Source organism: Lampris incognitus, chromosome 3 (assembly GCF_029633865.1).
Source record: "Lampris incognitus isolate fLamInc1 chromosome 3, fLamInc1.hap2, whole genome shotgun sequence".
Lineage (NCBI taxonomy): Eukaryota > Metazoa > Chordata > Actinopteri > Lampriformes > Lampridae > Lampris > Lampris incognitus.
The window spans coordinates 52,747,108-52,773,235 of record NC_079213.1 but is presented as its reverse complement, the minus strand read 5'-3'; the positions used below and the strand labels follow the sequence as shown (position 1 = coordinate 52,773,235).

The 26,128-nt window shown below is 42.6% G+C and overlaps 1 protein-coding gene across 2 annotated transcripts in view; it reads right to left on the bottom strand.

The window, feature by feature from the left end:
• Window positions 1–26,128, bottom strand: part of pde6d (phosphodiesterase 6D, cGMP-specific, rod, delta) — a 140,851-nt gene that overhangs the window by 90,597 nt on the left and 24,126 nt on the right. For both annotated transcript variants that reach the window (XM_056277591.1, XM_056277592.1), the window contains one exon: window positions 13,113–13,238. In XM_056277591.1, the coding sequence (XP_056133566.1) occupies window positions 13,113–13,238 (126 nt within the window). The remainder of the gene's footprint in view (window positions 1–13,112; window positions 13,239–26,128) is intronic.

Below are 26,128 nucleotides of genomic sequence, written 5' to 3'. Positions count from 1 at the left end.
TGTGGGTAGACAAATTAAACAAGGAAGTGTGGGTAGACAAATGAAACAAGGAAGTGTGGGTAGACAAATGAAACAAGGAAGTGTGGGTAGACAAATGAAACAAGGAAGTGTGGATAGACAAATGAAACAAGGTAGTGTGGGTACACAAATGAAACAACATAGTGTGGGTAGACAAATGAAACAACGTAGTGTGGATAGACAAATGAAAGAAGGAAGTGTGGGTACACAAATGAAACAAGGAAGTGTGGATAGACAAATGAAACAAGGAAGTGTGGGTAGACAAATGAAACAAGGAAGTGTGGGTAGACAAATGAGACAACGTAGGGTGGGTAGACAAATGAAACAAGGTAGTGTGGGTAGACAAATGAAACAAGGTAGTGTGGGTAGACAAATGAAACAATGTAGTGTGGGTAGACAAATGAAACAAGGAAGTGTGGGTACACAAATGAAACAAGGAAGTGTGGGTAGACAAATGAAACAACGTAGTGCGGGTAGACAAATGAAACAAGGTAGTGTGGGTACACAAATGAAACAAGGAAGTGTGGATAGACAAATGAAACAAGGAAGTGTGGGTAGACAAATTAAACAAAGTAGTGTGGGTAGACAAATGAAAAAAGGAAGTGTGGGTAGACATAAAACAAGGTAGTGTGGGTAGACAAATGAAACAAGGAAGTGTGGATTGACAAATGAAACAAGGAAGTGTGGGTAGACATAAAACAAGGAAGTGTGGGTAGACAAATGAAAAAAGGTAGTGTGGGTAGACAAATGAAACAAGGAAGTGTGGGTAGACAAATAAAACAAGGAAGTGTGGATAGACAAATGAAAAAAGGTAGTGTGGGTAGACAAATGAAACAAGGAAGTGTGGGTAGACAAATGAAACAAGGAAGTGTGGGTAGACAAATGAAACAAGGAAGTGTGGATAGACAAATGAAACGAAGTTTGGGTAGACAAATGACACAAGGAAGTGTGGGTAGACATAAAACAAGGAAGTGTGGGTAGACAAATGAAACAAGGTAGTGTGGGTAGACAAATGAAACAAGGAAGTGTGTGTAGACAAATAAAACAAGGAAGTGTGGATAGACAAATGAAACAAGGTAGTGTGGGTAGACAAATAAAACAAGGAAGTGTGTGTAGACAAATGATACAAGGTAGTGTGGGTAGACAAATGAAACAAGGAAGTGTGGGTAGACAAATGAAACAAGGAAGTGTGGATAGACAAATGAAACGAAGTTTGGGTAGACAAATGACACAAGGAAGTGTGGGTAGACATAAAACAAGGAAGTGTGGGTAGACAAATGAAACAAGGTAGTGTGGGTAGACAAATGAGACAAGGAAGTGTGGGTAGACATAAAACAAGGAAGTGTGGGTAGACAAATGAAACAAGGCAGTGTGGGTAGATAAATGAAACAAGGAAGTGTGGGTAGACAAATAAAACAAGGAAGTTTGGATAGACAAATGAAACAAGGTAGTGTGGGTAGACAAATGAAACAAGGAAGTGTGGATAGACAAATGAAACAAGGAAGTGTAGGTAGACAAATGAAACAAGGAAGTGTGGGTAGACATAAAACAAGGAAGTGTGGGTAGACAAATGAAACAAGGAAGTGTGGATAGACAAATGAAACGAAGTTTGGGTAGACAAATGACACAAGGAAGTGTGGGTAGACAAATGAAACAAGGTAGTGTGGGTAGACAAATTAAACAAGGAAGTGTGGGTAGACAAATGAAACAAGGAAGTGTGGGTAGACAAATGAAACAAGGAAGTGTGGGTAGACAAATTAAACAAGGAAGTGTGGGTAGACAAATTAAACAAGGAAGTGTGGGTAGACAAATGAAACAAGGAAGTGTGGGTAGACAAATGAAACAAGGAAGTGTGGGTAGACAAATGAAACAAGGAAGTGTGGATAGACAAATGAAACAAGGTAGTGTGGGTACACAAATGAAACAACATAGTGTGGGTAGACAAATGAAACAACGTAGTGTGGATAGACAAATGAAAGAAGGAAGTGTGGGTACACAAATGAAACAAGGAAGTGTGGATAGACAAATGAAACAAGGAAGTGTGGGTAGACAAATGAAACAAGGAAGTGTGGGTAGACAAATGAGACAACGTAGGGTGGGTAGACAAATGAAACAAGGTAGTGTGGGTAGACAAATGAAACAAGGTAGTGTGGGTAGACAAATGAAACAATGTAGTGTGGGTAGACAAATGAAACAAGGAAGTGTGGGTACACAAATGAAACAAGGAAGTGTGGGTAGACAAATGAAACAACGTAGTGCGGGTAGACAAATGAAACAAGGTAGTGTGGGTACACAAATGAAACAAGGAAGTGTGGATAGACAAATGAAACAAGGAAGTGTGGGTAGACAAATTAAACAAAGTAGTGTGGGTAGACAAATGAAAAAAGGAAGTGTGGGTAGACATAAAACAAGGTAGTGTGGGTAGACAAATGAAACAAGGAAGTGTGGATTGACAAATGAAACAAGGAAGTGTGGGTAGACATAAAACAAGGAAGTGTGGGTAGACAAATGAAAAAAGGTAGTGTGGGTAGACAAATGAAACAAGGAAGTGTGGGTAGACAAATAAAACAAGGAAGTGTGGATAGACAAATGAAAAAAGGTAGTGTGGGTAGACAAATGAAACAAGGAAGTGTGGGTAGACAAATGAAACAAGGAAGTGTGGGTAGACAAATGAAACAAGGAAGTGTGGATAGACAAATGAAACGAAGTTTGGGTAGACAAATGACACAAGGAAGTGTGGGTAGACATAAAACAAGGAAGTGTGGGTAGACAAATGAAACAAGGTAGTGTGGGTAGACAAATGAAACAAGGAAGTGTGTGTAGACAAATAAAACAAGGAAGTGTGGATAGACAAATGAAACAAGGTAGTGTGGGTAGACAAATAAAACAAGGAAGTGTGTGTAGACAAATGATACAAGGTAGTGTGGGTAGACAAATGAAACAAGGAAGTGTGGGTAGACAAATGAAACAAGGAAGTGTGGATAGACAAATGAAACGAAGTTTGGGTAGACAAATGACACAAGGAAGTGTGGGTAGACATAAAACAAGGAAGTGTGGGTAGACAAATGAAACAAGGTAGTGTGGGTAGACAAATGAGACAAGGAAGTGTGGGTAGACATAAAACAAGGAAGTGTGGGTAGACAAATGAAACAAGGCAGTGTGGGTAGATAAATGAAACAAGGAAGTGTGGGTAGACAAATAAAACAAGGAAGTTTGGATAGACAAATGAAACAAGGTAGTGTGGGTAGACAAATGAAACAAGGAAGTGTGGATAGACAAATGAAACAAGGAAGTGTAGGTAGACAAATGAAACAAGGAAGTGTGGGTAGACATAAAACAAGGAAGTGTGGGTAGACAAATGAAACAAGGAAGTGTGGATAGACAAATGAAACGAAGTTTGGGTAGACAAATGACACAAGGAAGTGTGGGTAGACAAATGAAACAAGGTAGTGTGGGTAGACAAATTAAACAAGGAAGTGTGGGTAGACAAATGAAACAAGGAAGTGTGGGTAGACAAATGAAACAAGGAAGTGTGGGTAGACAAATTAAACAAGGAAGTGTGGGTAGACAAATTAAACAAGGAAGTGTGGGTAGACAAATGAAACAAGGAAGTGTGGGTAGACAAATGAAACAAGGAAGTGTGGGTAGACAAATGAAACAAGGAAGTGTGGATAGACAAATGAAACAAGGTAGTGTGGGTACACAAATGAAACAACATAGTGTGGGTAGACAAATGAAACAACGTAGTGTGGATAGACAAATGAAAGAAGGAAGTGTGGGTACACAAATGAAACAAGGAAGTGTGGATAGACAAATGAAACAAGGAAGTGTGGGTAGACAAATGAAACAAGGAAGTGTGGGTAGACAAATGAGACAACGTAGGGTGGGTAGACAAATGAAACAAGGTAGTGTGGGTAGACAAATGAAACAAGGTAGTGTGGGTAGACAAATGAAACAATGTAGTGTGGGTAGACAAATGAAACAAGGAAGTGTGGGTACACAAATGAAACAAGGAAGTGTGGGTAGACAAATGAAACAACGTAGTGCGGGTAGACAAATGAAACAAGGTAGTGTGGGTACACAAATGAAACAAGGAAGTGTGGATAGACAAATGAAACAAGGAAGTGTGGGTAGACAAATTAAACAAAGTAGTGTGGGTAGACAAATGAAAAAAGGAAGTGTGGGTAGACATAAAACAAGGTAGTGTGGGTAGACAAATGAAACAAGGAAGTGTGGATTGACAAATGAAACAAGGAAGTGTGGGTAGACATAAAACAAGGAAGTGTGGGTAGACAAATGAAAAAAGGTAGTGTGGGTAGACAAATGAAACAAGGAAGTGTGGGTAGACAAATAAAACAAGGAAGTGTGGATAGACAAATGAAAAAAGGTAGTGTGGGTAGACAAATGAAACAAGGAAGTGTGGGTAGACAAATGAAACAAGGAAGTGTGGGTAGACAAATGAAACAAGGAAGTGTGGATAGACAAATGAAACGAAGTTTGGGTAGACAAATGACACAAGGAAGTGTGGGTAGACATAAAACAAGGAAGTGTGGGTAGACAAATGAAACAAGGTAGTGTGGGTAGACAAATGAAACAAGGAAGTGTGTGTAGACAAATAAAACAAGGAAGTGTGGATAGACAAATGAAACAAGGTAGTGTGGGTAGACAAATAAAACAAGGAAGTGTGTGTAGACAAATGATACAAGGTAGTGTGGGTAGACAAATGAAACAAGGAAGTGTGGGTAGACAAATGAAACAAGGAAGTGTGGGTAGGCAAATGAAACAAGGAAGTGTGGGTAGACAAATGAAACAAGGAAGTGTGGGTAGACAAATGAAACAAGGAAGTGTAGGTAGACAAATGAAACAAGGAAGTGTGGGTAGACATAAAACAAGGAAGTGTGGGTAGACAAATGAAACAAGGAAGTGTGGGTAGACAAATGAGACAACGTAGGGTGGGTAGACAAATGAAACAAGGTAGTGTGGGTAGACAAATGAAACAAGGTAGTGTGGGTAGACAAATGAAACAAGGAAGTGTGGGTACACAAATGAAACAAGGTAGTGTGGGTAGACAAATGAAACAAGGTAGTGTGGGTAGACAAATGAAACAATGTAGTGTGGGTAGACAAATGAAACAAGGAAGTGTGGGTACACAAATGAAACAAAGAAGTGTGGGTAGACAAATGAAACAACGTAGTGTGGGTAGACAAATGAAACAAGGTAGTGTGGGTACACAAATGAAACAAGGAAGTGTGGGTAGACAAATAAAACAAGGAAGTGTGGATAGACAAATGAAACAAGGTAGTGTGGGTAGACAAATGAAACAAGGAAGTGTAGGTAGACAAATGAAACAAGGAAGTGTGGGTAGACATAAAACAAGGAAGTGTGGGTAGACAAATGAAACAAGGAAGTGTGGGTAGACAAATGAGACAACGTAGGGTGGGTAGACAAATGAAACAAGGTAGTGTGGGTAGACAAATGAAACAAGGTAGTGTGGGTAGACAAATGAAACAATGTAGTGTGGATAGACAAATGAAACAAGGAAGTGTGGGTACACAAATGAAACAAGGAAGTGTGGGTAGACAAATGAAACAATGTAGTGTGGGTAGACAAATGAAACAAGGAAGTGTGGGTACACAAATGAAACAAGGTAGTGTGGGTAGACAAATGAAACAAGGTAGTGTGGGTAGACAAATGAAACAATGTAGTGTGGGTAGACAAATGAAACAAGGAAGTGTGGGTACACAAATGAAACAAGGAAGTGTGGGTAGACAAATGAAACAACGTAGTGTGGGTAGACAATGAAACAAGGTAGTGTGGGTACACAAATGAAAGAAGGAAGTGTGGATAGACAAATGAAACAAGGAAGTGTGGGTAGACAAATTAAACAAGGACGTGTGGGTAGACAAATGAAACAAGGAAATGTGGGTAGACATAAAACAAGGAAGTGTGGGTAGACAAATGAAACAAGGTAGTGTGGGTAGACAAATGAAACAAGGAAGTGTGGGTAGACAAATAAAACAAGTAAGTGTGGATAGACAAATGAAACAAGGTAGTGTGGGTAGACAAATGAAACAAGGAAGTGTGGATAGACAAATGAAACAAGGAAGTGTGGGTAGACAAATGAAACAAGGAAGTGTGGGTAGACATAAAACAAGGAAGTGTGTGTAGACAAATGATACAAGGTAGTGTGGGTAGACAAATGAAACAAGGAAGTGTGGGTAGACAAATGAAACAAAGAAGTGTGGGTAGACAAATGAAAGAAATTACAGAAACTATTTATTAGAGCGCTCCTCATTCATGCCCTTGGGAAACAAACTTTGAAGGTTATAAATCCAAAATATCACCTTCTTCCTTATATAATTAATTTCAGGCGCTATATAAAATGCAGCTTGATTGATAGTCTCTAATAATAACTTTATTTATATAGCACTTTTCTATAACAATGTTACAAAGTGCTTTACAAAGAAATGAAACCAGACAAGGCAAAATAAGAGCAAGACCAAATAAGAATAAAAATGAAAACATTATAAATAAATAAAAACAAATATGAAACATTTGTAAAAGCTTTCACAAAGAGAAAAGTGAAAAGTTTTGCCGCTCTGGTGGCCGAGCGGAATAAACCGCCGTTCTTGCGATCCGCTCGTCACGTGGCTGGGAGGTTCGTGTCCCAGACTCGCCGTAACCGGTCACGGCCAGAACGTCCACGGGGTAAGGCATTCATTAGATCGGTGTAGTGATCGGGGACTCGTTGTTCTCCAGCGACCCCTCTGGCCCACCTGGGCACCTGCAGCCAAGCAACTGAAAGCATTCTCCCTACGCCTTCGGGGCTTGAAGGTGACGCAACCCATGCGAGGCTCCAGCGTGTAAAATAGCGAGAGCAGCCGACACGAGTTTGAAGGAAGCTGGTGTTACGCCTATCTCCTTCCTGTGGAAACGTGAGCCAGGGGAGTTATTCGACAAGAATTCCGGCCATATGCCATTGGGTTAATCGAGTGGGATAAGGGGAAAAACTAGAAATAAATTTTAAAGAAAAAATAAATAAATAAAAGTTTTAAAACGAGATTTAAAAGAAGCTAGAGACTTATTGTGTCTTAGTTCAACAGGAAGAGAGGTCCATAGTGTGGGGGCTCTAACAGCAAAAGTCCGACCACCCTTTGTAACAAACCTAGACCTGGGAATAACCAGCAGGGCTCCTTCTGCAGATCTTAATGATGAGGACCTGTGAATAACCAGCAGGGCTCCATCTGCTGGTCTTAATGGTGGAGACCTGGGAATAACCAGCAGAGCTCCATCTGCAGGTCTGAATGGTGGAGACCTAGGAATAAGCAGCAGGGCTCCATCTGCAGGTCTTAATGGTAGAGACATGGGAATAACCAGCAGAGCTCCATCTGCAGGTCTTAATGGTGGAGACCTAGGAATAACCAGCAGGCTCCATCTGCAGGTCTTAATGGTGGAGACCTAGGAATAACCAGCAGAGCTCCATCTGCAGGTCTTAATGGTGGAGACCTGGAAATAACCAGCAGGGCTCCATCTACAGGTCTTAATGGTTGAGAGGGTATATACCAGGTCAATAAATCAGAAATGTATGTAGGAATCAGGAATCATAACAATTTATTTGTCATTTCAATGGTGGAGACCTGGGAATAACCAGCAGGGTTTCATCTGCAGACCTTAATGGTGGAGACCTGGGAATAACCAGCAGAGCTCCATCTGCAGGTCTGAATGGTGGAAACCTGTGAATAGCCAGCAAAGCTTCATCTGCAGGTCTTAATGGTGGAGACCTGGGAATAACCAGCACGGCTCCATCTGCAGATCTGAATGGTGGAGACCTGGGAATAAGCAGCAGGGCTCCATCTGCAGGTCTTAATGTTAGAGACCTGGGAATAACCAGCAGAGCTCCCTCTGTAGGTCTTAATGGTGGAGACCTGGGAATAACCAGCAGGGCTCCATCTGCAGGTCTTAATGGTGGAGACCTAGGAATAACCTGCAGAGCCCCATCTGCAGGTCTTAATGGCGGAGACCTGGAAATAACCAGCAGGGCTCCATCTACAGGTCTTAATGGTGGAGAGGGTATATACCAGGTCAATAAATCAGAAATGTGTGTAGGAATCAGGAATCATAATAATTTATTTGTCATTTCAATGGTGGATACCTGGGAATAACCAGCAGGGTTTCATCTGCAGAGCTTAATGGTGGAGACCTGGGAATAACCAGCAGGGCTCCATCTGCAGGTCTTAATCCTGGGAATAACCAGCAGGGCGCCATCTGCAGATCTTAATGGTGGAGACCTGGGAATAATCAGCAGGGCTCCATCTGCAGGTCTTAATCCTGGTAATAACCAGCAGGGCTCCATTTGCAGATCTTAACGGTGGAAACCTGGGAATAACCAGCAGGCATCCATCTGCAAATCCTAATGGTGGAGACCTGGGAATAACCAGCAGGGCTCCATCTGCAGGTCTTAATGGTAGAGACCTGGGAATAACCAGCAGGGCTCCATCTGCAGGTCTTAATTCTGGGAATAACCAGCAGGGCTCCATCTGCAGATCTTAATGGTGGAGACCTGGGAAAAACCAGCAGGGCTCCATCTGCAGGTCTTAATCCTGGGAATAACCAGCACGGCTCCATCTACAGATCTTAATGGTGGAGACCTGGGAATAACCAGCAGGGGTCCATCTGCAGGTCTTAATCCTGGGAATAACCAGCAGGGCTCCATCTGCAGATCTTAAGGGTGGAGACCTGGGAATAACCAGCAGGGGTCCATCTGCAGGTCTTAATCCTGGTAATAACCAGCAGGGCTCCATCTGCAGATCTTAACGGTGGAAACCTGGGAATAACCAGCAGGGGTCCATCTGCAGATCTTAATGGTGGAGACCTGGGAATAACCAGCAGGGCTTCATCTGCAGGTCTTAATGGTGGAGACCTGGGAATAACACCAGAACTCCATCTGCGGGTCTTAATGGTGGAGACCTGGGAATAACCAGCAGGGCTCAATCTGCAGGTCTTAATGGTCCTGAGGGCATATATCAGGTAATAAAAGCAATAAAATTTCAAAATCAATATAAAATATAACAGGGAGCCAGTGTAGGGAGGTAATTTGTTTTTATGTGTCATTTTTAAAAATGTTATACTGTTCTGTGAAGCACTTTGTAGCCTTGTTTAGAAAAGTGCTGTATAAATAAAGTTTCTTATCATTATTTACAGCTAAGCCTGCGAGGAACGGCTCTTGGTGGCACCTGGAGGTAAACAATATTAGCTGCTAAAGCTAATGTCACATCATCAAGAAAGATAGCATCACAGCAGAACATGCACCGCACATTTGATAAAAGAAGTTAACCTGGCCAGACATGACACCATACCAAAGACTCTGCTGGTAGGTGACTATACAGTAAGAGATGTTAAAAGAAAAGTTTTGAAAACTGTCTGTCTACCCAACACTACGGTTAGCGACATGGTCCAAACACTGCCACAAGTGTTATTCAACCAATCTGGGCACGGACGCATTTATTGTGACTGTTGGAACAAATGACACTCGTCCGTGAATGACACATGGCTCAGAGCTGTTAAAAAGGGACTTCATAAACCTAAAGAACATTCTACAAGTCCCAGCTCAGATGTCTGTGTCAGGTCCAATCCTGACTAGGGAAAGGAATTGAATGTTTCAGCTGTTTGCTGGCATTAAATACCTGGCTTTCCTCCACATGCACTGCTCAAAAAACGGAGTTTCATTGACAACTTCAACCTGTTCTGGGAGCAACGAAACCATTTCAGAGTGGATGGGGCTCATTTAAACAGAGTGGGGGTCCACATGCTTACTGCCAACTCAAGCTATGGCCTCCAGCACCCAAAGGTGGAAAGGGTCAGTAAAATTTGGGAGAAGTAGAGCAATCTCTCTTACCAAAGAAAACAAGGACAACACCATGGATCATTCCCAGACCCCCCCCCCCCCACCTCTCAAAGCTATCTCACACAAGCTAAGGATGCAGATAAAAAGAATTGACGAGATATCACTACACGGCCTCAAAAGTTCCCACTTATCCAAACAAACCCAGGGCAATCTCCCTATGGTCCGCAATATAGGGCATGCTGACTAATAGGACCGACTGGGTCCGTACCCCACCTCCCCCTTCAGCTCATGTCTCCCTCTGCTTACTGGGTATGGACCCACTGCTGCTGATACAGCCCACCCCGGACAGCGAGCAGCAACTCCAAGGTCTGCCATTCCTGTTTTGACCAGCTTCAGGAGGAACAGTGTACTCAAAGTGCACAGCTACTTCGTCTAACCTGACTCCAGTTGTACGCCAGCAGCCACAGCCTGTTGCAAACAATTGTGCCGATATTACTTTTAACACATTAAATTTAGCGTTACTAAACATCAGACATTTGGCAGGAAAAACATTTTTAATCAATGATTTTATTATCAAGCACAATCTCAATTTTATGTTTTTAACTGAAACTTGGTTAGACCAAGACAACAGAGCAATTGCTCTGATGAGTCAACCCCTGCCAACTTCAGTTCTGTGAGTGAAACCAGACAGCATAAGAAAGGAAGTGGAATTGCCATTTTGTTTAATCATTCGCTCCAATGCAAGAAGATATCTTATGGAAATGTTGCTTCTTTTGAATATGTGGCTCATCAGTTGAAGTCCTCTTCTCAAGTTATATTTTTAAATATATATAGGCCACCTAAGCAAGGAGGAAGAGAGGGCAGCTATGAAGAGGATGAAGAGTGGACAGGCAGTTGGTCCTGATGACATACCTGTGGAGGCATGGAGATGCTTAGGAGAGATTGCAGTGGAGTTTTTAACTAGATTGTTTTAACACAATCTTGGAAAGTGAGAGGATGCCTGAGGAGTGGAGAAGAAGCATACTGGTACAGATTTTCAAGAACAAGGGCGATGTGCAGAACTGTGGCGACTACAGAGGTATAAAGTTGATCAGCCACAGCATGAAGATATGGGAAAGAGTAAGAGAAGCTAGGTTAAGAGGAGAGGTGATGATCAGCAAGCAGCAGTATGGTTTCATGCCATGAAAGAGCACCACTGATGTGATGTTTGCTTTGAGAATGTTGATGGAGAAGTATAGAGAAGGTGAGAAGGAGTTACATCGTGTCTTTGTAGATTTAGAGAAAGCATGTGACAGGGTGCTGAGATAGAGGAGGTGTGGTATTGTATGAGGAAGTCGGGAGTGACAGAGAAGTATGTAGGAGTGGTGCAGGATATGTATATGAGGGAAGTGTGACAGTGGTGAGGTGTGCAGTTGGAAAGACAGATGGGTTCAAGGTGGAGGTGGGATTACGTCAAGGATTGGCTCTGAGCCCTTTCTTGTTTGCAATGGTGATGGACAGGTTGATGGACGAGATCAGGCAGGAGTCTCCGTGGACTATGATGTTTGCGGATGACATTGTGATCTGTAGCGAGAGTATGCTGCAGGTTGAGGAGAGCCTGGAGAGGTGGAGGTATGCAGTGGAGAGAAGAGGAATGAAAGTCAGTAGGAGCAAGATGGAATACCTATGCGTGAATGAGAGGGAGGACAGTGGAGTGGTGAGGATGCAAGGAGTAGAGGTGATGAAGGTATATGAGTTTAAATACTTGGGGTCAACTGTCCAAAGTAACGGGGAGTGCAGGAGAGAGGTGAAGAAGAGAGTAAAGGCAGGGTGGAGTGGGTGGAGAAGAGTGTCAGGAGTGATGTGTGACAGAAGGGTACCAGCAAGAGCTAAAGGGAAGGTTTACAAGATGGTTGTGAGACCAGCTATGTTGTATGGTTTGGAGACATTGGCACTGATGAAAAGACAGGAGGTGGAGCTGGAGGTGGCAGAGATGAAGATGCTAAGATTTTAACTGGGAGTGATGAAGAAGGACAGGATTAGGAACGAGTATATTAGAGGGACAGCTCAGGTTGGACGGTTTGGAGACAAAGCAAGAGAGGCAAGATCGAGATGATTTGGACATGTGTGGAGGAGAGATGCTGGGTATATTGGGAGAAGGATGTTGAACATGGAGCTGCCAGGGAAGAGGAAAAGAGGAAGGCTAAAGAGGAGGTTTATGGATGTGGTGAGGGAGGACATATAGGTGGCTGGTGTGACAGAGGAAGATGCAGAGGACAGGAAGAGATGGAAACGGATGATCCGCTCTGTCGACCCCTAATGGGAGCAGCCGAAAAAAGAAGAGGAAGAAGAAGAATGCAAAATAAAAGAATAATGCATCACTTTTTTATGGCAGTAATGAGTAATGGGTAAGATAGTACAATTTTCAAGTAATACCCCTAACTCTGGCCAGGACATATTCATTGGATGCTGTCTGGGTCATGTCTCATAAAGATGCAGGCAGGCGGTGGACTAATGGTACTTTCAGCCATTAAATGATAAGTGTAAAACAGGCTACCATAATGAAATTGGCTGAAAAATCATCTTTGTCCACGTTTTGAATACAGCTGGTTTGAATACAGCTTCTTGAAAACATTCTAACAACACTTCAGTGCAGTAATACTTGGTGTAAAATGCAGGTAATAATCACGAAGAACATTCAGAGAATGAGAAATGAATTGTATCATCATCCTTTCAAACACACAACATTCCAGCACAAGAAAACATGTTTAGGCTACATCAACTGAATTGTTAACCAGAAAAGACCTAAATAGGTTGACCAGACATCCCGGTTTGTCCAGGATTGTCCTGGTTTCAAGCTGGGTGTCCCAAGTCCCGGCTACTCTAGCCTGTCTTTTTTTGGTGGGAGGGGATAAAAGTCCTTCATTGTATCATGTCCGGTGAGACAGACAAGCTTGTGAACGCGTGCATATGCATGTGCACATGCACGAACGTGTGGCACACTTTTTAGGGTCCTGGTTTGGGATTTTGAAAATCTGATCACCCCAGACCTAAATTACCATCAAATCAGTCAAAATGCCAGACAATACGGAGGCAGTATATTTTGACTATATTTCCCACCCCTAAATTAAGTTCCTCATTATCAAATGTCTATTGGTGCACATTAGGAGGTATCAGTAAACGCATGGAGATAAAGGAGCTGATCTGAATATGGATCGTCTAGAAAACACGGTGCAGGTACACTAGACCGTGCAGTGCTTCTGTTACATACCTTCTAGACACTGTCCTTTGAAGAAGACTTTCTGTTCCAGCCTGAACTTCTCCAGTTTTTCTGAGGACGAGAAGTTTAATTCTCTGGACACTGCTTTACATTTCAAGATCTTCTTGGGGACACGGGCTGAGGGAGGAGGAAGAGATGGTTAGACACAAAAAAGAAGAGGAAAAAGGCAAAGGTGCAGCAGCGAGATAGAAGGAGGAGAGGAGGGGCAGACGCTCTTCTGGGAGATTTCTTTATAGTTCAAGACATTTGATTTATTGGCTGAAAGAAAAAGAAAACAGAAGAAGAGGAGGTAGGGAAGAGACATGGAAGGGGAAGGAGATAAGATGTGGAGGAGGGAAGTAAGTTAAGAACAGGGACAATTTTAGGTTCACAAAAAAGCTTTATCATAAATGTGTTGCCACGCTAGATTTGGGCTACATTTCTCACGCATCTGGCATTCTGCTACAAGTCATTTAGACTGAACACGACAGTTTGATTACTGAAGGTAAAGAAGCAACAGAGAGCTTGTTTGTAAAGACTATCTGGGCAGCTGACTCCCACATCATGCAGATATTCCTGCTGAAGCTACAATCCTGAAGATTTACATGGAAACATATGTGTTGTATTCAAGACATCGCCTCCTCTCAGAATATCAGAATCATCAATGCTCATATTAATGTTTACTGTCTCACAAGATTTTTCTGGGAAAATTATAAGGTGTATAGTGTTTTATGTCTTTAGCATCCCGTCCAAATACAGAAAGAAGGTGCAGGTGATAGTGGCAAGTTTGAAGTGATTGTGGCTAGCAAGCAGATACAGCAGAACAAGCTCGCAAAGGAGATCTGCCCGCAGATCCTACAACGACACTGGGTAAAACCTAGGTGAAGCCATGTTTACTATTTATTGGTGGAACAGATGCTGACACAGCAGCTTTTATCTTGAATGGCTCTCTGTAACGTGTGTTCGAACCAGTATCACCTTAAGCCAGGATCAGACTACACAATATTTTTGTCTTTCACGATGGTCACCATGTCAGATTACTACAAGTACAACCCTGACCAATCATCGTATGCTGCCTTTTACAATCTTGCGCAACTTCATAGGTCGTTGTGGAGGAGGGTCAAGAAATTGTCAGACAGGGTGTCTCTGGGTAGCATAGTGGTCTATTCCGTTGCCTACCAACAAATCCCCGTATGACCTCCAGCTTGGTCGGGCATCCCTACAGACACAATTGGCCGTGTCTGTGGGTGAGAAGCCAGATGTGGATATGTGTCCTGCTCGCTGCACTAGTGCCTCCTCTGGCTGGTTGGGGAGCCTGTTCAGGGAGGAGGGGGAACGGGGGGGGGGGATAGCGTGATCCTCCTATGCACTACGTCCCCCTGGTGAAACTCCTCACTGTCAGGTGAAAAGAAGTGGCTGGTGGCTCCACATGTATCGGAGGAGGCATGTGGTAGTCTGCAGCCCTCCCCGGATCAGCAGAGGGGGTGCAACAGAGACCGGGACGCTCAGAAGAGTGGGGTGATTGGCCAGATACAATTGGGGAGAAAAAGGGGGGAAAAAAAGAAGAAGAAAGAAATTGTCAGTCATGGCAACAGTCATGGCTATGTGTGATGCCGGCGGTCTTGTGTTCCAAAACGAAAAAGAAAACAAAGAAAAAAGGATTGTGGAAGCTGTGTCGGCTGGAGCTACTGGGGATTGATAACCTAGAATAACTTAACCAGCAATTGACCGTGTTGCTGAAGTGCCTCGGCTATTTTTCGCCAACATTTAGCCAAATCTTTTTTGATTGTTATGGTCCTCCCTTGACGTCAACAAGGCGGGGGAATTGTTGCCACTGCTCAACCAACCTTTCCTCGGTTTTTATCCAGTCCACCTGACAGCAGCAACAGCAGCATCACTTCCTCTTTGCCATGGTTACATATGTGCACCAGAGAGCACTCAGTCATCCTCAAGGAACACGTCGTAGGAGATGTCAGACTAGGCAGGAAAATACAAAAACTTCTGACATACTAGACTTTTTGTCAGGTTGTTGTGGGGCATCCCAGATGCAACATCACTGTTCTTCAACTTTGTCACACGACACGGGGTAAAGACACCCTTTCGTCGTTCGTAATCGGGCCCGATGGTGGAAATTTGTCAGCGACATCAAAACCGTGCTGAATTCATGTAGTCTGATCCACTGTTAGGTGTCAGTAAGATAAACACATCAGTCTTCAGGATTGTAACCCTATATAGGACAAAGGCAGACATAAACCACTACTGGATGGCAGGGTACAAGTGCCGATTCACTGATAATTAAAAAACAATAATCACATGTGAATAGTGACGTCAGGATTTTAAAGGACCAGTATGTAGTATGTAGTGGCACCTAAGCAGTGAGGTTGAGGATTGCAACCAACTGAATACCCCTACACTCACCCTTCCCTTTCCAAGCATGTAGGAGAACCTACGGTGGCCGTCAGGTGCCAGTAGCTACTTCCAAAATGATGTGATTGTATGACCGCATTAAGTAGGCCTTGCTTTTCCTTGCATTAAACAATAAGTTAAATCCTCCATTTGTCAAAATTTGGGTTCTCAAGTTCTCACAATACCAAATGGTTAGCCAGCACTAGCAACCACTTATTCATCTACTTTCATCTTCTTTGTCTTTCAACTGGTGCATTCACGCAAGCGCCACCAAACTTAAGCTGCTACGTCGACGTAAAAACACGAAAGGCCCTTGAATGGACAAACCAAACCCAGTGTTTGGTTTGTCCTTTCTGGGCTACTGTAGAAACATGGTGGTGCAACATGGTGGAGTCTGTGTAGAAGGACCCAATCCCTATATAGATATGAAGGGCTTATTCTAAGCTAACGAAAACACAATGATTCGTAGTTTCAGGTGTCTTTATGCATGCTCAATCATCCAGGTAAGGAAATCACAGAAAGGTGAATCAGTTCATGTGGACACAACGTTTAGTGGGAGAAACTTTTCATCACTCACCCAAGTGACTTCATCACTCTCACCTGACTGCAGGTATCCCCACCCTCATAAACAATACAGTGGCATCACGACTGAAAACAACACGCGGTTTCATATGCAAACTGATGTGACCATTAACTAGAGTTACAATGGCCATTTGTACTATTCACAGAGGATTGGGGAATAGTGTCAATCACAGCATTGTAAGATTTGATTTGATATACTTTAATGATCCTGCAGGGAAACTACGCTAGGCATTTAACCCATCCTAGCTGTGTAGCTAGGAGCAGTGGGCAGCGACCGTGCAGCACCCGGGGACCAACTCCAGTTTGTCTTGCCATGCCTCGGTCAGGGACACAGACAGGAGTATTAACCCTAACATGTCTTTTTGATGGTAGGGGAAACTGGATCACCCGGGGAAAACCCACCAAAGACACGGGGAGAACATGCAAACTCCACACAGAGGATGACCTGGGATGACTCCCAAGGTTGAACACCCCAGGGTTCGAACCCAGGACCTTCTTGCTGTGAGGCGACAGCAATAATCCCTGCGCTAGTCACTGTCACAGATGGTGACAGATGTACTCTTAGTCATTCCCTCTTAACATAGATGACCTCTGACTCCCTGTTCAAATCAGTGTTCCTCCCTATCAAGGATGTGCACATCCTCATCCTTTAAAGAGTGGCCACTGGCCTGTAGATGGTGTAGACTGTGGAGTCCTGGCCTGACGTGGTAGCTCTCCTGTGTTGTGCCATCCTCTTGGCCAGCGTCTAGTTTCCCCAATGTACAAGTCACAGCAATCCTCCTGGCACATAACAGCATATACTATATTGCTCTGTTTGTGCCAGGGAATCCGATCCTTGGGGTGGACCAACTTCTTTTCTTTTTTTTAAAGATTATTTTTTGGCATTTTCTGCCTTTATTGGATAGCGACAGTCGAGAGAGACAGGAAAGGCAGGTGAGAGAGAGGGGATGGCGAGCAGCAAAGGGACCGGGCTGGATTCGAACCAAGGCTGCTGCAGTAAGAACTCAGCCTTATGTATTGATTTATCATTATTATTATTGGTACGCACTCTACCAGGTGAGCCATCAGGATGCCCTCGGGGTGGACTGTTTTGGGGTTTGAAAGCAACTGAGACATGATGTTTGGAAGTTACACATATCAAATATTCCGACACTCCCACCACATATGGAATCGCCACTGGTTACACTTAGACAGCTGTTGTCCTTCTCCTCTATTCAATCAGGTGGTGCACTGTTTAGGGTCTTCCTGACTTTGACAAACACCCAGTTAGGATAACCACACTTAACCAGGGCCTGCTTAATGTGGGGTTTCTCCCCTTCCCTGGCTGCTGTGTCAGTGGGGATGTTGTCAGCTCGGTGGTTCAGCATCCTGATGACTCCTAGTTTGTGCTCCAGTGGATGATGAGAGTCAAACCTTAAGTACTAAATGAAGCAACACTCAGCTGTGGATGATGAGTCAAACTAAGTCCTGAGATTTTTTTTTTTATCACTTTAGTTTTTATTGAAGTTTTTAGGTCAATACAAACATGGCATCCGTATTCAGAAGTAAACATTGAATTATCTACATTTACTTGCACACAAGCCCAACAGGGCAACTCAAAACAAACAAACAAAAAAACACACAAAAAAATGAACTACATGAGCTTTCTGTGGGTCTAACTTTCCAGTCTTAAGTGTTGTCATGAATTATGTTGTCGCGCGTTTGCTCCTTAAACCATGTCCATTTCTTCCACTGGTCTTCCATCCGAGGTACTGTAAGTCTCAATCGATGAGTCAGTTTTTCCATTGTATGAATGTCTTCCACTATTTCCATCCATTGTCCTTGTGTGGGGGCGTCCACCTGGCACCATTTTCTTGTGATTGCCTTCTTAGCCGCAATCAGCAGTATCTTAACCAAACATCTATCACTTGACCCTATATTGTCGTTTTTAAAATTACAGAAATAGAGGGTCATATAGCTCTTAGGGAAGTCATATCCAAGTACCTTTTGTATTACATCATGAACCATCTCCCAAAACATCGCTAGCTTATTACATTTCCAAAATATATGCGAGTGGTCTACATCCTCTGTTCCACATTTCCTCCAGCATGACAGTTTGGTACTGGAGTATCTATTTTTGATTTTTGGTGTGATAAAAAAAACGTATCAGATTTTTCCAGGAGAATTCCCTCCATATCCGCGAACTAGTGGAGGATTGATGAACTTTCCACATATTCTGCCAGTCCTCTGTAATTTCTGTGCCAAATTCTAATTCCCATTTTTCTTTTATATATGTAGTTGAGTGTTTATTAGTTGTGAGAGCTTGATATAGTACAGATATAGTCCTAGATTTTCTTCCTTTATATGCGTTGATTATAATTTGAATCACACTGTTCACCTCCATGGAGGGTCCTCTCCTGATACGTTTGTTGTAATAATCCCTTAATTGTAAATATCTAAAGAAGTCATGATTCTCCAAATCAAACTTGTCTTTCATACCCTGAAAACTCTCCATCTCCCCTTTTTCCTCTAGAGTGCACCATGCTGTGATTCCCCAGTTAACCCACAGTTTAAAAACTGTGTCATGCCTCGCTGGAGTAAAGTCTCTATCATATGCTACCCATCTCAATAACTGTATCTCATCTTGTAATTTGTTTATTTTAATCAATTTAAACCATAACTCCAGTGTAAATAATGTGACTGAATCCATGTGGGTTTTTGTTTTCTTGTATACTTCTTTATCCCCTAAAATATTCTGGATAGGGTACCCACCATATTCCCTTTCCATGACTTTCCACTTGGCCATGTAATCTTGCCTACACCAGTCAACAGCATATCTCAGCTGGGCAGCTTTGAAATATTCTTTTACATTTGGTAAACCCATACCTCCCTTTTCCTTTGAGAGTTGGAGAGTTTCATACCTTACTCTGGGCTTCTTCCCTCCCCAAATAAATCTAGATATTGTCCTATCCCACCTATCAAATTGAGCTTGAGTCACCTCTACAGGCAGCGATTGGAATAGGTAAAGAAGCCTTGGTAGAATATTCATTCTAACTGTCTCAATTCTTGAGCTGAAGTCAAGTGGCAGAGTGGACCATCTATCAATATCCTTTTGCATCACATCGTTGATCTTGTCGTAATTTGCTTTATGTAATTTAGACAATTCCTTGGTAATGTAAATTCCCAAATATTTGATTTTGTTTAGATTCCAATTAAAGTCAAATTTTCCCTTGAATTCTGTGGTTGGAGTATAATTGAGAACTAGCACCTGTGTTTTTGAGATGTTAATTTTATATCCAGATAAATGACCATATAGTTCTAGTAGCTTCATTAGTTGAGGGAGTGATGTATGTGGTTGCTCAAGATAGGTTATGACATCATCAGCAAATAGCCCCACCTTGTGGACAGTGCCATTCACTGTCACTCCATTAATTCCTTCATTTTGGCGAATGGCCTCCGCTAAAGGCTCAATGAATAACGCGAACAGTGTCGGAGACAAACAGCATCCTTGTCTTGTCGACCTCTGCAAAATGAACTTGTTCATTAAACTCCCGTTTATTTTAATCCGAGCATTAGGTTGTTGATATGTTTTAATACACTGTATTGACTTATTGCTGAACCCTAGTCGTTCCAATACTGCATACAAAAAATTCCAAGACACCCGATCGAATGCTTTTTCTGCATCTAAACTTACTAAGAGTGTAGCTTGTTTTTTCTTACTCGCTTGATCAACAATATGCAATGTCCTTCTGATATTATCATGCGTTTGTCTTTCTCTCATGAATCCTGTTTGATCTTCATCTATCAAATGACCTATGAATGAGTTTAACCTTTTGGAGATAATTGTCGTATATATTTTATAATCTACATTTAATAATGAAATAGGTCTGTAGTTCCCACAATATTCTTTATCCTTTTCCGGTTTTGGAATGACTGTGATTATAGCCTCTGACCATGATGGTGGTATCTTATTATTGTGAAGTGTCCAATTGAAGGATCTCAGAAGTAACGGTGCCAGCTCTTCCCTAAACACTTTGTACCATTCTGCAGGGTATCCATCGCTGCCCGGGCTTCTATTGTTTTTCAAAGAATTTATTGCATCTATCACCTCTTCCATCTTGATGTCAGCTGTTAATTTGTCATTTTGGAGCCGTCCAATTGAGGGTAAATCTAATGAATTCAAAAAGGTATTAATTTCCGCTTCGGATGCAGGTGTGGGTTGTGAATATAACTCTTTATAATATCCCAAAAAGATGTCCTCTATGCTTTCTGGTATATTCGTTAACTCATTTGAATGGGGGTCTCTGATCTTATGTATATGGCCAACTGCTTGCTGTTTGCGAATACGTTTTGCCAACAGTTTAGTTGCGCGCGGGCCTGTTTCATAATATCTTTGTTTGAGAAACAAGCTTTTTTTCTCAACTTCATCCAACAGCTCTTTATTAATGTCTGACTTAGCCGATTTGATTTGCTCCAACACCACGGGGTTTCCCGCAGTCTGGTATTCCCTCTCCATTTCTCTTAACCTGTCCGTATTCTTTCTGGATATAATTAATCTTGCCTTTTTGATCAATGCTGAATGCGCTATTAACTTTCCCCTGATGACCGCCTTCATAGCGTCCCAAAATATTGTTGGGTCTACTTCCCCATTGCTGTTTTCTTCTAGATATGTCCGAATATCCGCCTTTAACATAATCTTACTCTGCTCACTATTCAGTAGACCCACATTAAACATCCAAACCGTATTTCGCTTTCTACAATTCATATTAATTTCTAAATATACTGGATATTGATCTGAGATATCAGCCCCTCCAATCCCACACTCCTTTACTCTGTAAATATCGTCTTTGCTCATAAGGAAATAGCCTATCCTTGAATGAACTTCATGTACAGCTGAGTAATGTGTATAGTCTTTTTCCTGAGGGTGTAATTGTCTCCACACATCATCCATCCCCATCTCTTCCAGTGATATATTTACAAATCGAGTGACCTGTGTTTTAGTCCTTTTGATACTGGTCGTATCCATTTTGTGATTCAAAACGACATTCAAATCTCCCCCACAAATTAAGACCCCCTCTGACTCGTTTGCTATCTCATCAAACAAAGATTTAAAAAATCTTTTATCACTTTCAGGAGGGGCGTATATATTTACCAATGTCACTGGTTTGTTCTCTAACCTCCCCTTCACTATAATATATCTCCCCTCCTTGTCTCCAATCTCCCTATCATAATCGAATTGAGTTTTGTTTGATATTAAAATTGCAACACCTCTCCTGCGCCCTTCCTTGTAGGAGCTATAATATGAATGTCTGTACCCATATTTCTTAAGTTTCCCATGCTCTATCTGTGTTAAATGGGTCTCTTGGAGGAATATGATTTGTACATCCTCCTTTTTTAGCTTAATCATAACCTTTTCCCTCTTCTTTAACATATTTAGACCATTAACATTCAGCGACATTATTTTAGTAGTGTGAACCATCTAGACATCTTGATACTCTTTTTCCATATATTCCCACAGAGCTCCAGACAAAAAAACTACAAATATAAAACACATTAATCAACAACAAAAATAACTTCCAACTAAAGGGGCCTAACCACCCCGAGTCCCCGTTGGTAGGTGAAGGGGAAATCCTTTTCAGAAAGGGCCCCACTCTAGACTTGACATTTTGCCCATCACATGGGATAAGCCTACAGCCTTGTCTAGGCATGTCCAACGTTTGGCAACCGTATAGCCTACCTCTCTCCGTGGCATATGATGAAAAAGCCTTTTGTAATGGAGCTCCACTCAGTCAGAACGATACCAATCCTACTTTCTCTGATAGGCCTGGAGCTTCTCTTTCGCTCGTTGTGCAGCTTCACGTCTTCCTTTCGCGCCTTGGACTCGTTGCCACCCTGCTCGCGTCCCAGTCGCCTCCACCTGCTCTGTGGCCGTAGTTGCCGTGTCATCGTCTGGTATCTCGATGTCGCAGCCTCTCGTCTTCATGTCCATCGCAGCTTCCCTGGCATTGTCGTATGTCTTCGTTCCGTTGTTCCAGTGGATCCTTATTTTGGCGAGGGGTGTCTGGAAACGAATTCCTTTACCCTTGAGCACTTTCTTAATGCCCAAATATGATTTTCTTTTCCGGACCACTTCAGCTGCGTAATCGTGATCAAAGTAAATACGTTTGTCCCCTATCTCTATCTTATTCTTTTTCCATGCTTTCTTGAGAATCATTTCTTTTATATCAAACTGTTGAAAGTTCACCACTATTGACCTGGGGGGAGCTGTCGGAGGGGGTTTCTGAGCAAGGGCTCTGTGAGCTCTTTGTATCTGGAGATTGGTCCCTTCTTCTAAGTCAAGTTGAGTATTCAAGAGTTGTTCCACGTACTGGGTAATGGAGCCTCCCTCCGTTTCCTCTGGCACACCAAAGATTCGAATATTGTTCCTCCTTGACCTCCCTTCCAGGTCCATTATTTTTTCTTGCATCTGGCGCGTTTGGGTCGACATGTCCATCAGCAGTTCTGTCGAGTCCGCCTGCCATTCCTCTAGCTCGGCTATGCGCTTCTGGGCTTCACTCATGTGCGCTTTCTGCGCCTGTATTTCGCCGTTGCTCTCTGCAAACTTCTGTGTCATTTCTTCTAGGAAGCAAGCAATCTCTTCCTTCACTTCCCTTTTCACCTCATCTTTGAGTCTGGCAAAGTCACCTCGTAGCTCTTGTTTGAATTCTTTTACTCTTTAGCGATAGCTGCTAATCCGGCACGCAATGTCTCAGCTGTGGCCGCCGCCATTGTAGCTTCTTCAACCTCGTGTTTGCTATTACCTTGCTCTGACTGTTTCTTCGCTCCCTGTGTATCTGGTGCGTTACCCTTTTGGATTGTACGGCTACCTTTATTCGAATTACCTCCTCTTCTCATTTCTCCTTTTTTTGCGTCGAGTTTAGTGTTTTAGAGGATTTATTTTAGCCAACTTGCGAGAGGCAGAAAGTTGTGCTGCTATTCAAGTCGCCATCTTACCGGAAGTCCCTGAGATTTAATTTTAACCCAGGCGTCATCCACAAATATGAACCAATGTCTAGGTGGCTTTAGGAGCAGACAGGTTTATGTGTCTGCCCCTGAAGAGGTGTCTTCAATCAACATACTTCACATACAGGGGGCAGTATTATCATCAGACGCATGGGTTAAAATTAAATTTCGGGACGTACCACATTTCACCGACCACATGAACTCTGTGGACACCATATCAAGTTCACCAGGGAGGATGTGAAAAATGACAGGTTAGTCTTCTTACACAGTGACATTGCAATTGGTGATGGGCGACATGTGATTGTTGATGTTTACTGTAAACCAACACATACTGATCAGTACTTAAGGTTTGACTCTCATCATCCACTGGAGCACAAACTAGGAGTCATCAGGACGCTGTACCACGGAGCTGACAATGTCCCCACCGACACAGCGGCCGGGGAAGGGGAGAAATCCCACATTAAACACGCCCTGGTTACGTGTGGTTATCCTAACTGGGTGTTTGTCAAAGTCAGGAAGACCCCAAACAGTGCATCAGCCAATTGAAGAGAGGAGAAGGACAACAGCTGTCTAAGTGTAAACCAGTGGTGATTCTGTATGTGGTGGGAGTGTCGGTAAAGTTGAGATGAGTATTTTCTTAACAGCACGTCTCAGTTGCTTTCAAACTCCAAAACATACTGCGTTAGAAATTAACCCACCCCAAGGATCAGATTCCCCGGCACAAACAGAGCAATATAGTGTAGCTGTTAAGTGCCAGGAGGACTGCCGTAATATGTACATCGGGGAAACCACAGACTCTGGAAAAGCAGATGACACAACACAGGAGAGCTAACACATCAGACCAGGACTCCACGGTCTACACCATCTACAGGCCACGCTGGTTTGAACGGGGAGTCAAAGAGGCCATCTATGTGGAGAAGGAACGACCATCCTTGAACCGGGGGGGGGGGCTAAGAGTACATCTGTCACTATCTTACAATACTGTGATTTGTCTGTGAATGTTCTCATTCATCCAGGTCATGGTTATCCAAATGAATTGAATCGAGTGCAACTGGACTTGGTATATATCCGTGAAGACGTTTCGCCTCTCGTCTAAGAGGCTTCCTCAGTTCGTGCCTTTCTGACTAGACCAAGCTAGTCTGACTGGCTGGTGATGAGACACAGATATTTATCCTCTTTGGGGTCGTTGTCAGAGCTATAGATGTCCATGGCTCTTTGTGTTCCAATGTTTACCAATGCCCGTCGCTAACACAGCCATAGATATGAGTGGCTCTTTTGTGTACCGATGTGTACCGGCTACCCCAGTTGGACCTTTGTGAAAACTGCAACACATTCCAAAAAGACCAACCAGGTGAGCGACGAGGACAAAAGGAACAGAAGGAATAGCACAGTCATCCTGTATGTTTCTGGGGTCTCCGAGAAACTCAGGAGAATTTTCAACAAACACCGCATCCCGGCATACTTCAAACCCAGCAACACACTCCGACAAAGACTGGTTCATCCCAAAGACCCTGTACCACACACCCGGAAAAGCAATCTGGTGTATGCTGTACAATGCAATGAGGATTGCACTGACCTATACATAGGAGAAACCAAACAACCACTACACAAACGGATGGCCCAACACAGAAGGCCAAACTCCTCAGGACAAGACGCAGCAGTTTATCTACACCTAAAGGAGAAGACACACTCCTTCAAGGAGAGCAACGTACACATTTTGGACAGAGAAGATGGATGGTTTGAAAGAGGGGTGAAGGAAGCCATCCACGAGAAACTGGAAAAACCATCCCTCAACAGAGGAGGAGGTCTGCGACACCACCTATCTCCCACTTACAATGCCGTCCTTTCATCTCTACCCAGGAGACTCAAGAAGCCTAGCCTCCAAGAACAACAGTCGGTCACTAACGGCTCCAACGACTCTCATAACCACTGAACAATGAAGTCGAAACTAACACCCCCAACGACCGTCGCTGCTAAACAAATGCAAATCAATAGCTCCGATGGCGACAGGCGCAGCTGGACATCGGAGCACAGGAGAGCCACGCATATCGATACCTCCGATAACGACGGGCGCGGCCAAACATTGGTACACAAAAGAGCCACTCATATCTATGGCTCTGTTAGCGACGGGCGTTGGTAAACATTGGAACACAAAGAGCCACGCATATCAATAGCTCTGACAACGACTCCTAGAGGATAAATTCTGAGTCTCATCACCAGCCAGTCAGACTAGCTTGGTCTAGTCAGAAAGGCACGAACTGAGGAAGCCTCTTGGATGAGAGGCGAAATGTCTTCATGGATATATACCAAGTCCAGTTGCACTTGATTCAACTCCTTTGGCTAATACTGTGATTGCAACTATTCCCCAATCCTCTGTGAATAGTACACATGACCATTTTAACTCTAGTTAATGGTCACAGCAATTTGCATATGAAACTGGTTGTTGTTTTGGGTCGTTATGTCACTGTATTGATTATAAGGGTGGGGATACCTGCATTCAGGTGAGACTGAAGAGGTCACTTAGATGATGATGAAACGTTTCTCCTGATAAACAGCGTGTCCTGATGAACTGATTCACCTTTCTGTGGTTTCAGTTGATTATACACTAATGAATAGTTATGAATATTATATTCCATTTCTGCCGATACATCCCCATAAATCCTACACCCTGGTCCTTTAAAACCACTTATCTTTTTAAATATATCTTCCTATGTATCTTATTAAATGTATCTTACTATGTATCTCATGACATTTATCTTATGTATCTTATTACATTTATCTTTCTATGTATCTTATTACATTTATCTTATTATGTATCTTATTACACTTATCTTACTATGTATCGTATTAAATTGATCTTATTACATTTATCTTACTATGTATCTTATTAAATTTATCTTATTATGTATCGTATTACATTTAGCTTACTACTATGTATCTTATTGAATTTATCTTATTATGTATCTTATTACATTCATCTTACTATGTATCTTATTACATTTATCATTCTCTATATCTTATTACATTTATCTTACTAAGTATCTTATCTTATTAAATTG